This window comes from Amphibalanus amphitrite, unplaced genomic scaffold, assembly GCF_019059575.1.
Source record: "Amphibalanus amphitrite isolate SeventyFive unplaced genomic scaffold, NRLGWU_Aamphi_draft 001071F_arrow, whole genome shotgun sequence".
Taxonomy (NCBI): Eukaryota; Metazoa; Arthropoda; class Thecostraca; order Balanomorpha; family Balanidae; genus Amphibalanus; species Amphibalanus amphitrite.
In genome coordinates this window covers 1-17503 of record NW_024882565.1, presented here as the reverse complement: position 1 = coordinate 17503, position 17503 = coordinate 1, and the positions used below count along the sequence as shown (strand labels likewise).

Genomic DNA, 17503 nt, shown 5'->3' with positions numbered 1-17503 from the left:
TAATGTCCGTACACAAATTTTGACGGAAATCGTAGGGGCTCTCCCGAATGACCTTGAAATTCAAACACCCGTATCTTCGTAAATATAGCGGGCCGAGCTTAGATTTTGGGTGCACCGTAATCAGGACGTTACGTACTATCCACTGACCAAGTTTGGTCCAAATCGTAGGGGCTCACCTGATTCCGAATCTTAGATTATAGATTAGGATTCACTTACATCTAACTTGACGACCGTGCCCAATTCATGAATGTTCCGCGTTTGGACGCTATCCGAGCCGGAAATGCTGTGTTAGCACTTCTCCCGAATACGAAAAAACAATTACAAGCAAGGCTAAACGTAAACACCGAGATGGTTAAATAAAATTGAACGTCACATGTATCTTTTTTGTCAGATTAATAGGTTCATGGGCATGGGCAATGTGAGTCTCTTCACAGACCAAAGACGGTAGGTACGCTTAGCCCAGCCGTGGATAAGCTAAGACACCCACTTTTATCCATTCAGCAAACAAATGGCTATTGGCTGGGCCGCTAACACACCGGCTACTTTATTGAGTGACCCAAATTCAAGTTTACAGTTTCATATAGGCAGGTCAAGCCAACCAACCGCTCAAACAGTCCCCCATACGGGAGCATCCTCTTCCTTAACAAAGTTTGTCAGGTAAGAAAGCGACCACGCAGCCAACAACTGTTGGCTGCGCACATTGCCCCAAAAGACGGTAAATAACTTTTGAAAATACCTATCTCCAATTTTAGTGTTTTCTGGACCAAAATTTTGCAAGGAATCCGATGGTGTGGTCCCCGAGATCCGAAAAATTTCCATTTTGGAGACAGCACATATTTTTTGAAAAATAAATATTCGTCAGGCATAAAAGTCAAATAAATTGAAAATATAATGAGTTAATTTTTGTAACAACACTAGAATGTGTCGAACATGAATTAGAGATATATTTTAGCTGAGATGATACTATATCTGCGCATACATGTACATGAACTAGTACATTAACCCTCGTCGGCCGAGAAGGGGTGGGGCGGGTGCCGCCTCATAGGGCTTTTCGCGATAGCTTAAAACTCGCTTAGGGTAGACAGCTGAAACTTGGTATACCTAATCTTTTATTCAAACTGGATCTTTTGACCTCAACTGCGTTTTCAGGTCAGGTCAGGTCACTGACCTATGCCGTCATAAATAAACCTCTGCGAAGTCCTCAGATGTTGCAACTTTGCAACGCCCTCAGTGCCAGAGGAACTTTCACAGGAAGATGAAAGTTACAGGACGTAGTATCCTTCTGAGGTCTCACAACTTGTTTATCTCGGATTTAACCTAAATGTCACATGAGGTCAGGTCGGTCCCGTGACCTCACCATTAGGAAGTCAATGGGGGAAATATTGAAACTGTTATTTTGGCGCCGGAAATGATCTAAAACTATCCCAAGCACATGAAATCGTGGTTTCATGATCGGACCTTACAAAGAGTGCATGAAACCACGATTTCATGTGCTTGGGACAGTTTTTAGACAATTTCCGGCGTCAAAATAACAGTTTTCATATTTCCCTCCATTGACTTATTATGGTGAGGTCACGTGACCGAACTGACCTCATGTGACATTTGGGAAAAATCTGAGATATACAATTTGTGAGACCTCTAAAGGATACTACGTCCTGTAAGTTTCATCTTCCTGTGAAAGTTCCTCTGGCACTGAGGGCGTTGCAAAGTTGCAACTTCTGAGGACCATGCAGAGGTTCATTTATGACGTCATAGGTCAGTGACCTGACCTGACCTGAAAACGCAGTTGGTGTCAAAAGATCCAGCTTGAATAAAATATTAGGTATGCCAAGTTTCAGCTGTTTTCCCTCAGCGTGTTTTGAGCTATCGCGAAAAACCCCTATGAGGCGGCATCCGCCCCACCCCTTCTCGGCCGACGAGGGTTAATGTACTAATTCATGTACATGTATGAGCAGATATAGTATCACCTCAGCTAAAATATATCACTAATTCATGTTCGATACATTCTAGTTCTAGTATTATAGTATAAATATTCACTCATTATATTTTCAATTTATTTGAATTTTGACTTTTGTGCATGACGAATATTTACTTTTCAAAAAATAGGTGCTATCTCCAAAATGGAAATTTTTCAGATTTCAGGGACCACACCATCGGATTCCTCGCAACATTTTGGTTCAGAAAACACTAAAATTGGAGATAGGTATTTTCAAAAGTTATTTACCGTCTGTTGGAGCAATGTGTGCGTGGTCGCTTTCTTTTTGGGTGATCCATGATGAGACGGGTACGTCCTTTCCTGAGAATGGAAAAGACGGACAAAGGCGGCGGAACGGGGAGGGCACCAGGGCACCGTGCCCCCCTTTGATTTTGGCATTTTAACATTAGCCCTACCTACCTATTATGGGCGTTGCATGGAAAGAATGGGACCAAAAGTCGGCAGTGCCCCCCCCCCCCCCCTTTAAGTGAAGGTGTTCCGCCGCTACTGAAGACGGAGCATTGTTCTGCAAATCATCATCATCATATTTATTTGACATCCTTTGAGGACAAAACAAGGAGAACATATCTTCATAACATAACCGTGACACGTGAAGATACAAACACAGCACGGCACAACAAAGTCACGTTTGCAAAGCACGGGCAGCTTTTTACATCAGGCGGACTAGGAGAATCAGTTTGGATGTATTGTTACAAGCAGCCTTACTAGCTGCCATGACTCGGCGCTGTTGCTGTCCATCAGCCAGCTGAGCGAGTCCGCAAGGCCACACTCGGGCCTGGGCGTGTGCACCCAGTCTCCGTGTATATGACCGCTGGCAGCCTCCAGTACCCTCATGAAGTTTCCCCCACATAGCGACATTAGATGGCACACAATAGAAGCAGATGTTTCCGCGAATCTCGCATTGGTCGCCAACTGGGCCAGGCTACTCACCAGCACACAACGGAGGCGGTGCTGGCCACGAAAAGCGTTTTGAGTAGCGCGAAAAATAGACCGCCGAACGAGAGCTTGTACACTTGGGATGCGAAGTGCCGCCATTAGTGCGGAGTGGTGGGCAGTGCGCGGTAGGCGTAGCGCGCTTTTGACCGCCGAGGCTTGCCAGCCTTCGAGGCGAGCAATATCTCCAGAGCTTAAAAAACAGACCTCACATCCATAAATCAGAACAGGAGCGACAAGCATCCGCCATAGAAATGCCTTATCAACAGCGGGGAGGTGCTGATTAAACATGCCGGCCGGCGTTAGGCCAAAGAACGCACCCCTGCTCCGCTGAATTCGGGCAAATAATAGGTAGGTGTAGGTAATAATAGGTAGGTGTAGGTACCTTAAAGTTAAAACGATCATAATTATGACAAAACAGGTCAATCGCCGCCGTAGAAGATGCAGGTGATGAATCTGTTTACGTAACATAAGGATTTTAATCAAAAACCTAATGAACAGGCCATCAAAACACATTTATGGCTCTTCGGTAATCGGTGGTACTTCGTATGCCTACCAATTATCATGTCCCCCCTCTGAATTAAAAAGTGGCGCATACATATTCTATTAGGTACATTTGACAGGAAAAAGAATACCCTCGCGATTATCAGTCTCTTATTTACTGTCCTTCCGTCCCCTGTCGTCGTCCCCTCCGAGTCCGACCATCCCGCCCGGTGTCCGTCCGTGCGCCGCCCTCCCCGCCCCGCCCCGAGCCGTGCCGTGCCGTGCCGTGTCGTTAGGTCACGGCGGCGGCGACACGGCCGCGGAGCGGTGACGCCTGTTTGGCGCGGTAGCCGGGAGACGGTGGAGCGGAGCCACAACACGCCCGCTCTGTTATGGTGCTGCCCGGGTGACCCGGCCGGCGCCGCAGCGGCACCGGCCCGCGGCCCTCACACCGCCCGCCCGACCCGACCACCTCGGCCCGCGGCACCTCGGTCTGCCCGACGACAGACCCCACAGGTAAGTCAGCAGACGGCGCGACAACTGCAGGAATGGCTTGTCTACGAGTATATTGATCGAATTCAAATGCGATATGGTATTTATACCAATTCATTAACGCACGTCGTTCGTGCTTCAATTCGACCCGTTCAAAAAGCTTATCAATAAATATTTCATTATGATCCTGTATTGTAAAACTCAGCACACAAACGCAATGTCCAATTCCATAGTCCATGCAGTATGCACTGAGCACATAGATGCCCTCAAACGTAACGTCGTCAGCGATTCCCGAGCGGCGATAGTATCGGGCATCGGCGGCGCGTAGAGCCTAGACTGTGGTTAGACTGACCCGCATAGCACCCGAGCAATGCGGGTAGCCTAACGCACAGGCATCGGACAGGCGCTGCGGCGAAAGGCATTACCTACTGTTTCTTATCGCCAACATAGGCACAGGAACGGGGGGGCAGTGGGGGCAGCTTCCCCCCCCCCCCTCCAACTCTGGGGCCGTGGGGGCGGTGCCCCCACAACTTTGAGACCGAATACCGTACTTTTTATGCAAATGTTTCCTTTTTTGTTGAAAAAGTCAAGGGATGAAAAAATAAGTAGCCTAAAACCGTTGAGAAAGCTAGATTTGGAGGTACCCTATAGGTTGATCTCTACAATGATGTGCCCTCCCCCCCCCCCCCCAGTCCGAAAGTAGTTCCCGCGCTCCCGATCGCCAATGCCATTTCCGGACGTCTTTCGTAATGGCCTTTGATGCAGCATGCAGATATCGAATTACGCGTCTCCATTCCATCCCACCTTGTTTTATTTTCATCAACATTATCCGACTAACAACAAAACGTAAAAACATGTTAATGCCGCTCGTCAATGACCGTTGGACGATGTTGGCAGTTGGCACGATTGTTAAAACTGGACACGTAGAGATTGACGTTCCTTAGATGCTTCGCCGATATTATATAGCTATAAAAAGGATCGATTTGAACACCTTTGAAAGTATTTGTTAAAAAGCATAACGATGTTCAAAGGACAAATAGACATGTAGTCTCTTCAAGATGCATAATTTTTTTTTGTCGATAGAAATAGCTATATTAAAAAAATAATAGTAATGGACTGCGCCAATTATAGCGGTAGGTACGATCATCACGTCCTGGCTTATGTTTATTGCATGTTACCGATGTACTACACTCTTCAGACCGCAGGATTTAGAGTCGTAATGTGCTATTCAGGGATATCATATCGATGAAGCGCTCAGACGACGTTCAATGCTCTACTCTGCTGTTATCTGCGCAAAGGATCTATGCAATCGCACAATCGATGGTCCAGCAAGATAGCTATATGGCGATCAATCATCAAACGGTATCAAATACGATAGTAGCGGCGATCAGGTAAACACTGACACTAGCGCTGCCACGGTCTTTGAAGGGTGCGTTGAAGTGTGAAGGAAGTTGCGAAGAGGCTGTCTTTGAGAATTTAACGTGAAACTGCAGTTCCATTGCCAGGTGAGGTCGTTTCCCGTCGGCAACGTTCAACGTCAGCCGGCAGGCACGTAGCTAGGATTTGGCCAAGGGAGGGGCGGAGGAATCCCGGGGGCCTCCTTTCTACAGAGGGCCTCCTCCCTAAAGGGGCCTCCTTTCTACAGAGGGTCTCATGCCTACATAATTACATATACAATCAGTGGCGTACGCACATACAGGACATTCCGTGCATGCCCTGTCCCTTTGGCTCATCGTCCCCGGCGCCCTCAGTGACTGGCGCCCCTCTGTCCAGAACATGGCCATGGGAGCTATTCAGAGACTAGAGCTGCAGCATTTCTACATATCCCATAACTGACACCATACTCATGAAGTCGGAGGGCGCCTTCTGACCAGAAGCACGCCAGTGAGCCGGGAGGGTGCCCTCTGATCAGAAGCACGTCAGTGTGTCGGTGGGGCGACCTCTGATAACAAGTACCTCACCGGTGAGTCGGAAGGGCGCCTTACGATCAGAAGCACGCCAGTGGGTCAGGAGGGAGCCTTACGATCAGAAGCACGCCGGTGAGTGGAGAGGGCGCCTTCTGAACAGAACCATGCCGGTAAGTCGAGAGGGCGCCCTCTGAGGAGATGCATTCCAATTAGCCGTGAGGGCGCCTTCTGATAAGAAGCATGCTAGTGAGTTGGAGGGCGCCTTCTGGTCAGAAGCACGTCAGTGAGCCGGGAGGGCGCCCTCTGATCAGAAGGACACCAGTGAGCCGGGAAGGTGCCATCATCTAGGAGAGCGCCGCTATCGACTGGAGGAGCGCAAACACTGGACAGAGGGGCGCCGCCATAATCTAGGAGCGCGCCGTTATCGACTGGAGGAGCGCCAACACTGGACAGAGGGTCACCACCATCGTCTAGGAGGGCACCGCTGTCACTGAAGGAGCGCCAAGACTGGACAAAGCGGCGTCGCCGTCATCATCTCGGCCGCGACACTTTCACGTTCGCAGTTATGAGTTATGTTCGTACCGCACGTGTACCGCTGCCTGAGGCTGATCAATGTGTATTGTGTACGCATGTACAATGTCAGTTATGTTCGTTCCGCACGTGTACGAACATAACTGACACATTCAAGTTTCAGATATGTGGCGCCCTCCTTGTTGTTGGCGCCCTCCTTGATTGGCGCCCTCTCGTCCAATGCCCTGGTCCTTCGCAAATTCCTGGGTACGCCACTGTAGGGGAAGCCGGGGGAAGCCCGGCATAGTAAGCTCTTTTTCATTTTTATTACATATCATACGTGCTGTATAAAATGTTGATATCCTGTTAGCTAGCTAAGTTCATTGGCCGTGTTTTCCCAAAAATTCGGTTTCGTGGAATAAGTATAAGGTTGAGAAAATCGAGTTTTAAAAAAGTGTTGATTTTTCTGGGGTAAGCCCGGCATAGGGGTAACGCCGGCCACCTCCCCAGCGCTTTACAACGAGTTGATGAAACCATTATGTGTCTTCCAAATATTTACGGAAAGTGAAATATTAAGGTACTGATAAGCTCTGGACATCTTAGAGTTTATGTCACTACTGGTATTTTAGCTAGCGTCTACCACATATACAGTACAGGTCGATGAAAATCGTGATACAAAATTGACAAAAAATGTGTATTTCAAAATTCCTTAAAATTTATTTTTCTTTTTACCTTAATGTATCATATTGCATATCATTCGACTCGGCTGATGAAGAAGAACACAACGACACCATTTTTGAAGCTCTAGCTTCATTGTCTGTCGCGTTATCTGCAAAAACGTAGTTTGACCCTAGTTGACCTTAAGTGACATGACTGGCTTTGTCTATGATGACATGTTTATTTTCGAAATTTATCTTTGATCTAGGTGTAAACCAAACCTGCTCAGTACCAATTATATCATGGAAAATAGTGGTTTAGTGGCATTGCTCTCGGTTGGGGGTATGCTTGGCCACTCGCCCGGGGTTACCCCAATGTGCTAATTTGTATTTTAGAACAGCGATATTCGAAAAAAATGTCATACTTAAGCCAGTCTGCCTCGTCACCCCTCACTACAAACACTTAAACGGTCCTTACATAACATTCGTATAAATATTAGTACTGTATGGTATAACATTAACAGTGCAACATATCTCACTTTTTAGCTAAAAACCATTAAAATATCATTTTTGCGCTATAACTTTAACAATATGCAATTTTTGTTAGCCTTAACCCTATTCCTGGCGGGCTCCGCCGGGACAAGAAACTGGCGGGGGGGGGGCCGATTCGGCCCCCCCCCTGAGATCTCGAGAACGAAGCAAGATAGCGACAAGCGGTAAACGGCATCGGATACGCACGGCCAAGATCTACAATTTTTACTAAGGTCATTTTCAGGTCAGGTCAAAGATGACGTCACAGGGGTCGAAAAAGTCAAAATGGCGGCACTAGATATGGAGATAGTTTTTCTCGAATAACTTTCGAATTAGTCAAGATAGGAACAAACTAAGGGCATCATCGTGATCCTCTCGTCAATCCGCATCGAATGATATATATGTTGACCTCGAAAGGTCAAGGTCAAAGGTTGACCTCAGGTCACGTGACCTCGAGGTCATCATGTATATCATTCGATGCGTCTTGACGAGCTGAACACAATGAGACCATCCACGCGTCTGTATCTTGTTCCTGTACGGAGTTATTGGCCAAAAACCTTTGGTGACCTTTGATGACGTCACATGACCTCACAGCTGCCCAACAGCAAAACAGACCTCAAGGTAGTGAAGGTTGATCGTATATGAAGTCATGTATGGTATATGGGGCCATTCCGACCCGTTTTAGTGGTAAAAACAGGGAGTTGATTTTTCCCCCATTGACTTATAATGGGGAGGTCGCGAAATTGACCTGACCTTAGGTCACCGATATCAAAATTCCGAGATATACAAATTGCACATACTGGTACCCTAACTAAACCCTGAAGAGAAGAAATTGATTGGTCAAAAACTCTAGCTCTGGCGTGATTGCAAACTTTTCTGAGGTAGCGTCACCAAACCGCCTCTGGTGACCTGACCTGAGGTCAGATCAACTCAAAATTTTCAGACATGTTGCGTAGAAGCCTTTTAGGAAAAGTCAGAAAATTTGAGCTTCCTAGCTCAACGCGTTTGGGAGATATAACCAAAAAACCTCAGGGGGGGCTCCTGAGGCCCCCCCCCGCCAGGAATAGGGTTAACTTTTTTGCTGGCGTTACCTTAGTTGCCACGCTGAAAGGACAAACAGTTGAGCATTTTATTGTGAATAATTTAGCCGGAAACGGGGTGGCCGGGCTTTCCCCGCGCCCGGGCTTCCCCCGGCTTCCCCTATACAATATAATGCAGGCTTTTGTTCAGCTTTCATATGGCCAGCGCACTGGTATGTTTCTTTATTCTAACCGCTGCAGCGGTAAGAAACATAGGTACGCGTATCACAAGTCTCCGAGTGGCATTGGCAAAAAAAAAAAAAAACTTGGGCGCCGCCTGCGGCGGCGGCGGCGGCCGGACCGCAGCAGGAGGGGGAGGATCTGCGAGGAATGGGTGGATACTGGATGACGGCAAGAGTAACACTTGGTGTATTATCATATATCGTTCAAGCGCTTAACCGTATTCCGGGCGGGCTCTGAAAGACTCTGAATCGGGCGGAGGCCTTTTTGGCCCTCGTCAGAACTCGAAAAGCACGAATCGTAGCGACTAGCGACAAACGGCAACGGCGTTTGATAGTTCGTTGAACGACTTACAACTTTTGTAAACAACTTTTTTGGGTCAGGTCAATATTGAGGTCGCCAGAGGTCATAACAAATAATATGGTTTATAACGACCTACATAGATAGGTCAACTTCAAAATCTGACCTAGGAAGGTTACGCTGGGTACCAATCGGCGCGTCATGACCAGGCGAACGGTTTGGTACACTAACAACTATTTAGCCCCATCATGTCGTGATTTATTGGCTAAAAACTGTTGATGACCTCACCTCACCTCAGATGATCCTTCCCGGTGCCCCTGTCAGTAAATGCCACCTGGGTGCTTACAGATCAGCTAATCTGACGTAATTCAGAAAGAATTGGGTGATTTTGACTCGTTTACTCGAAGCAGGACACAGTTAGTTATATTTTCCAATAGGCTTGTCACGATTCTGACCTGACTGACGTCTGCAAGATTGAAACTATACGGTATTCAATTCTTTCTGTGTGAATGATGCCACGTTTACTTGCTGTAAGTAAAACATGGTTGCGTTAGTAAATTTTCCTAGGTCCAGGTGGTTTGCTTCATTTACGCCGTAGATGAAACAAACAAATCGATGGATAGGTATATATTAATTTCCCGGTCAAATGAATTATTATGAGTTGTGCGAAGCATGGCTATGGGAATATCACCACGGTCTGATAAATGGTTTGGGTTATTTCATGCATCGTAAAAATACCAACACAGCGACAGGTAACTAGTTATATATTACAGAAATGGGCTGCTGTGTTCATGCATTAACCCGCGCCCTGCCGGGGGGGGGGGGGGTGTGTGTTAAACAGCCCCTGCAGTTTACCGTGAATATCTCAAAAACGGCGGCGCGCCACACTTTAACCTACATCATTTCTACATATGTTGTGAAAATTTCAGACCCTGGTCACTTAAAGTCAGGTCACCAGGTCAGGTCAAATGACCTCACTACATAAGTTTCAATGTCTGCCAAAGCTACACGGAGTGACCAAACGCTTTGAAACTTTCAGAGATGCAAATGCACAAGAGCGACAAAATGCAAAAAAAAATGTATGTCTTGGAATTTTGATATCGATGACATAAGGTCAGGTCAATTTTGCGACCTAAAATTGAAAGTCGCCTTTTTAGACGGAAGTCATTATAAACACTTTAACACACTGAATTACTAGTATCTTTGACACACTGAACATAAAAATGGCACCCGTGACCCCTTTTTATAACCCTGAGGTCATCTCAGGTCACCAATGGTATCTGACTTTTTCGCGAATAACTTTTGATAGAGGCATGCTAGAGCGATGAATACACCTTAGTTGTGTTTGGCTCGACGATACGGATGGACTGATATGGAACTTAGCCCTTATCGGTCAGGTCATGACCTTGACCTGAGGCCAAATTTTCAAGTTGACCTTTCAAGGTCAATTGATAGTTCATTCCACACGTCTTGACGAGAGGAACACGATGCTGGTAAAGGGAAGTTCGTGCAAATTTTGAGACGAAAGTTATTGCCGAAAACTGGTTTCCGAAAATATCGGCTATTTTGGCAGTTTTTGCGGCCACTGCAGGTAAAACCGTTGACGGCAAAACCGTTGACGGCACCCGGCGTGATTTCTCTGAGCGCATTTATACAAATAGGTAATTTGTCTACATAGGATAGGGCCTTCTGTTTACAGAGGACCTCCTCCCCTGTCCCTTCCTACAGTGGGCGGCGACGCGGTTGGGAGTCTATTTTGTACAGTTTCCTGAGTTCTCAGTTATAGTGAGAACTGAGAACTCTCTATAGAGAGTAGCAGGGAACAGAAGCCGGAAGGTATGATTTGCTTGCAGTGGGCCTCCACTCTATGTACTTAATATACGAAGCTGTCTTTGACTACCGGGGGCCTCCTGCCCACAGAGGGCCTCTTATCTACAGAGGGCTTACTCCCTACAGATTGCCTCTTATCTACAGAGGGCCTCCTCTCTGCTGAGGGTGTCTTTCTCTCCAGAGGGCCTCCTTTACAGAGGGCATCCTCTCTACAGAGGGCCTCCTCTCTAGTCTCTACAGGGACCTCCTCTCTACAGAGGGCTTCCTATCTATGTAGGGCCTCCTCTCTTCAGAATCTCGTCTCTACACAGGACCTCCTCTATACAGAGGACCTCATCTCTGCAAAGGGCCTCCTCTCTTCAGAGGGCCTTCACTCTAGAGACGGCCTCCTACCTACAGAGGACCTCCTTTCTACTGAGGGAGTCCTCCTCTACAGAGGGCCTCCTCTCTTCAGACAATCTCCTCTCTACAGAGGGCCTCCTCTCTTCAAAGGGCCTTCTGATTGGCAGACGGTTTCCTCTTTACAGAGGGCCTGCTCTCTACGGAGGGCCTCCTTTTTACAGAGGGCCTCTTTTTACAGAGGGCCTCCTTTTTGCAGAGGGCCTCCTCTCTACAGGGGGTCTCCTCTCTAAGGGGGCCTCCTCTCTACACAGGGCCTCCTACCCACAGAGGGCCTCCTCTCTACTGAGGAGTCAGAGGGGCCCTAGCGGTCAGACACAGACACTAGTGGTTATTCACAGGAGATGAGAAGGGCCCTAGCTGTCACTTGTCAGGCTGGTCAGAGGGCCCTGATTGTTCTGACGTCATTTTTTAGATTCCTGCGTGAATTTCGTTCGCCTCCGACGTTATTTTGGGCAACGTGGGCCTTCGGCCCACGTTGGATTCAGGCCGAAAGGATTCAGGCCAACGTGGGCCTTCGGCCCACGTTGGCCTGAATCCTTTCGGGGGGCCTCCTGAAAACCCCAAGGGAGGGGCGGGCGCCCCCTCCGCCCCCCCTTGGCTACGTCCCTGTCAGCCGGACGGGTTTCATTCAGCCGTTCAGCGACCCGAGGTCTCCGGGTGTCAGGCGATTGAGCCGATGTCAAAACATGAAAATGGGAATAACTTTACCTTTGAATTTTGATGCTTTGACTTAGATGACATCTCCCGTGAGTAACCCGACCTGTCGAGCACCTGTCGGGTGGCTGGACTATTATGCCGGTGCTCTGCAATAATCTATTCAGGCCGAAAAACTTGCTCCCGTCTCCCAGCAGAATAAGCGGTCAAAGTCTCACCTTTTTATTATTGTCGTTTACTTTTCTGGATAAAGCATTGTCGATGCTTTCATATGAAAGCTGCAGTAAAATATATTTAATGGCCTCAACTCAGTTTACTGGCCCTGTTTCATATGCGGCTGAACTGAGACCATACTCTGTTCTAAGCTTGCTTTGAAGAGCAGTTGCTAGGCAATTTGAAGCAATTACATCAACAGCTGTAAGTCTCATTCGCCAAACGTGCTTTTCACCACTCGTCGTCAATCTTTGTTGAACAATAACTGTACGATACATAGCTTTGCAGTTATCCCGCGCAAACATGATCTTGGCAAACAAGTCGAGTCACGATTTCAATTTTTGATTACAAAATGATAACACTTGCTGTTCGATTTTGCAATTATTGGTTTTAGGGCTCCCAGTGCGTTTTGGTTGTTTTGGGTAAGTTTTGAGCAAGGCCCTAAAACATAGTTTTGAGATACTCAATGAGGAAGATGAATTTCTCCGAATGTGAATGTAAATTTTCATTTTCATTGTCTAACTGTTGGCTGTTGCTGTGTTATTGTTATTGTTATGAGTAAATGTATAGGTGCAGTGTGGTGAAACCAAGAAACTTTGGTGTAAGCCAGCGCTACCGTTACCGAAACTTTAAAGTAATCTCACCTGACCTTACCTTACCTATAACATTGAACCTGCCAACCAACTTACAGAAGTACAGACCTACAAACTACCAACCTAAAGGCTAAAACTTGCAACCTACGGTATTCATATCAATATAGGGTATCTGTCGGCCAGACTGGGAAAAAATACATGGTATGCCGTATATGTCCGGCATAGTGGCGGGATTGCGCTGAAAATTTCAGCGCACGTCCGCCACAACTTTGCATTCGCTGAATGAATTCAGCACAGAGCGGCGGTTGATTTTTTTGGTGCAGGGCGGCTGCATAATTTTTTGCTGAAAGATGGTCACCAAATTTATTCGGTATTCTCTTAGCAGACGTCACCCGAGCTGCCATATCCAGTTAGGTAGGGTAGGTTGTAGGTTGGTAGGTTAGGTTGTAGGTTGTAGGTCAGGTTAGGTCAGGTTAGATTATGTTTGTTATATATTTAACCATGAAAAGACAATTGTTGCGCGCGTGAGACGTAGATATGGCAGCTCGGGTGACGTCTGCTAAGAGAGTACCATTTATTCAGCTTGCTGGTTAATTAGCAGCAGATTCACCCTGCGGCGGCTCTGGGGAGGTTTTGGAATAAGATGTCCTCGCCCCAGTCGTGTGCTCGAACTGGCGAGCCGCTCTGGTTCTACTCAGCAGAGGAGCGGCCGCCCAGGTGAGGCCTCAACCCTCGATGTGGAGACAGATACCCATAAAAGACGTTGTTGAAAATCGCCGAGCGTCGTTAAGTAATACTGCAATACCGCCCAGTGGCGGTATTGAGGGAATTGAGAGCGCGTATGACCTGGCGTAACAAGCGGCCACCCTGCCCTCAAACACCCGTTCGCTGATCAGGGCTGTTCATTGTGCGGCCTCGTATTAATGGCGTGACAACTGGTCCGAGCCACTCCTTAGGAGCACGTCACCGCTCCCTATCCCCGGAGCGGACCGAGAGGACGTCGTTTCGGTGCACCACCTGAGGGCGGGCCACTGGGGCCGCTCGCTCTTGTATGTGCACCGAATCAGCTGTCTCCACTCCGCGGCATGCCAGCAACGCCCAAACAAGCGGTGCCCCGCGGCGCTCTGCACCGTGTGCCGAGAAGAGGCTGATGTGCTGCTCTACTGTCCGGCCCTCACTGGCTCCCGCCAGCCTCGAACACACCGCTGTTTCGGTTTCACTTAAGCTCACTCACCACGCGTTCGTAAGTTACATTACACTGATAATGCAAGCCACATTTTCCGCCGATTTTTGTGGCCCATGAACTTACGGCTCTGTCCTTGTTTCACGGCACGACGCTACATTGTGCTAAGCGTATTGAGGTATTGGGTTTCCGTGGAAATAAAAAACTTATTCGGACGCTGAACCATGGAAGAGCGTCCAAGGCCCCGGAACGCTCTGTCTGGTTGATATAGCCTTGATTGGTAGATGTGCACATATATGTGCTTTATATATAAGTGGCTTAATTTTGGCACAAATAGGCACCCAACTTTTGACGCAAACAGAAATTTCAGCGCAAAATCGCTTGCGCCGAATTTCGGCGCAAGAAGGCCTACAAACGGCGTAGTGTATGGATGTTTTCCAGTCTGGCTCGTCGGTTAGTATAACCTTTGCTATTCGACATGACTGTTTGAGTTCAGGCAAGACCTTTGATGATTCGTATAAATGCTTCTTCATTCGTTAATATCTGTTCGTCATTTACCAAACAACCCCATTCCCCATACTAATTTTAGCATTCCTCGCAATCGCAACATTTCGTCAAAAGTGAAAACAGATACACTGCTAACTATATGGAGAATTTGAGAAGGTTAAATATGGCCGCGTTTCTACAGTGCAGTGCCACTTACCAGGCATATGTGGCGAAACTCGTAGGTTATTTATTTAACAAAAGTTGGTATCTGCCCAGGAGCGCCGTACATGGACATAACTTACTGGCAATCGGCTAATTGAACAATTAACAGGCACCAGAGCGTCTGATAAGTCAACCCCGCCTCAAACACCAAGGTGTCCGGCCGTCCGGGCCCGGCTCGCCAACTGTCAGTCATTCGCCTGTGGGTACGACCGGCCCCCGGAGGCGTTGTCCCATGACATCGCTCGGGCAGTGACGCGATTATGACGGCCGGCTTCGTGGTTTGTACCGAACCTAAACCTAAACGGTAGGTAGGTTTAGGTTGAGGTTTAGGTTGAAGTCCTGGAGGTTCTGCAGAGCTGATGAACTTTAGGTGACTGATTTTGTTTTCAGCATCGAAAAGTTGACTGTGACTCCAGGTAGCACTGGTAACTGTAGACTCTGACTGATTATGACCTCATAGCCCTGCTACCAAGGGTCCTAACACTGATCAGAGGGTGCCAAGCAACACAAATACTTTTCATCGCTTGGCATCATTTCGTCCATCAATGGGACATATGTATATGAATAAATTTGTTTCCACAGCTCACCTACAGTGCTGTCCCTCTGGCACTGGCGGCACCAAGATGCCGAAGGTTGTGCCCAAGGTGGTGCGTCGCAGCACCAGCTCTGACTCTGGTGCGCCGGCGCGCAAACGGAGCCGCAGCAGCTACGATGAGCCTAAGGAGACACTGGTGAGTTGAACTTAAGGTGGAATCACTGCACCGCGGGTGACTTGGGACTTTTAGTTGGGCTAGAGATGGGACCAAACACCGTGCATTCTCCCTGTCTCAATTGTTCTGCGATAGAGTTGTTACCTATTTGTGCATTCTAGCTACTCGTAAATACTGAAATAGAATACCTAGGCATGCTAAGCTCTTATCCTGTTGACCAGTAACTATCTGTAAGCCATCGCTAGCTCCATGTCGTAAGGTGTGTTACTGAACTATCAATCCGTAATCACAGCGGTAGAAACAACCATAGCCCACTACAGACAGTGAACTACTTGTGATATCCTAACGCGCCTTCTATCTCCTCACAGCCCCAGGGTCCCGGCTTTCTTCGTAGCATCACGCTCAAGAACTTCATGTGCCACGAGCACCTCAACTTCAAACTGAATGAAAGGATAAATTTCATCAAAGGCCAGAATGGCAGCGGGAAGAGCGCCGTGCTGACGGCAGTGATGGTGGGACTGGGGGCTCGCGCAGCAACCACCGACCGCGGCAGCAACATCAAAGGTCAGTTGTGCACAGCGCGGCCCACAACACTGCACTAACACATCGTTCCGTGCGTGTGCCAGGACTTCAGCTCCTCGCCCAGAGCCCCCAACCAAGACTTTGACTCAGGTTGACTCGTAGTCTGCTTCCACTGCGTCAGTTGTAGCTGAAGTCATAATTTTAGTGTATTGGAAACAAAGTCTAACATTACTGGCGCCAATGACCCCGGAAGTTCGGAAACCCTGAATTCACAGATTATCATATTTCGACCGTCTTTTTCGTCGCCAGGTCTGATCCGCACTGGTCAGAAGTCAGCTGTGATATCTCTGACTCTGGACAACAGCGGCTACGACGCCTTCAGTCCGGAGAAGTACGGCGGCCACATCACGATCGAGAGAAGTCTGAAAGACAGCGGCGGCAGCACTTACCGCATCTCCAGCGAAAAGGGTGAGTGTCTCCGGCGGAAACTGGGTGAGCTCAGGAAAACAGAGGCCACATATCTACAGCCGTATGCCGAGGTCTATTCTACAGCAGTGACATGCTTTTTAGCCAGTGACATGCTTTCCGATCGCCGAGCCTTTTGGCGCAACATCAGGGACTTCGCTTTCCGTCCTTCCCGTGGTGGAGCTGGTGCTGGCGAGGGGGTACCACCGGGTCAAGAGGACACTTTTAACGCCCATTTCGCAGCTGTTGGGCCGCGAATCGCTGCTGAGCTGTCCGCCAGTGACCCCTCCCCACTCCCGCCGCGGCCGCCGTGTGTTACGTCGACGGGGCTGCGTCTGCAGCCTGCCACGCTGCCGGAGCTGTCGCTGGCTCTGAGCCGGTTGTCTTCGTCCCGCGCAGTCGGGCATGATGGTGTACCGCTGCAGTCTATAAGATCGTGTTTTACTGTCATAGGCTCTCATATTTTACACATTGTGAACGCGTCCATCATTTCTTGTACTTTTCCCGATACATGGAAGCTCGCTACAGTCGTGCCTTTGCACAAGTCCGGTGCCAAAGATCTACCAGGCAATTTTAGGCCAATCTCTATTTTACCTGTGTTATCAAAAGTGTGTGAAAAAATTGTTTGTACTCAGCTGTCATCTTATCTCGCTCGCTGTCACCTTTTAGCTCCGTCACAGTATGCTTACCGATCTAGACACTCAACGGAGGACGCGCTGATCGACGCGGTGGAGTGGATGACGCGGCATGTCGACGATGGCGATGTTGTCGCCGTCACGTCCATCGACTTGAGCCGGGCGTTTGACAGTGTTGACCATGACGTTCTGCTTAGAAAGCTGTGCTGGTATGGTATTGATCCTAGATGGTTTCGTAGCTACCTGACTGGTCGACGGCAGGTGGTGAGAGGGGTTCCTTGTTCTTGCCTCTTTCCCATGGGGTTCCGCAAGGTTCCCTCGTCGGTCCATCTTTCAGCATCTTCACAAATGACCTTCCATCCTATCTTCCTCACGGTCGCCTCATCTCCTACGCCGACGACACCCAATTACTTGATTCGGCCCGTCCTAAAGATCTATCCATCCTTAAATCCCGACAGGGATACCCTCCGTGCTGTCCTCTCCTACTTCACATCCAACTCCTTAAAAGAACCCATCCAAGA

The 17503-nt window shown here is 48.3% G+C and overlaps 1 protein-coding gene across 1 annotated transcript; it reads left to right on the top strand.

Annotated features, from left to right (window-relative positions):
* Window positions 1–12430: 12430 nt before the first annotated feature.
* On the top strand, window positions 12431–17191 carry LOC122369776 (structural maintenance of chromosomes protein 6-like; the record flags this gene model as incomplete). The annotated part of the gene is made up of 5 exons (XM_043344771.1): window positions 12431–12588; window positions 15233–15381; window positions 15729–15924; window positions 16192–16350; window positions 17017–17191. Coding segments are annotated over exons 2-5 (638 nt in total), but the record flags the coding sequence as incomplete, so codon positions are not given.
* Window positions 17192–17503: the final 312 nt, after the last annotated feature.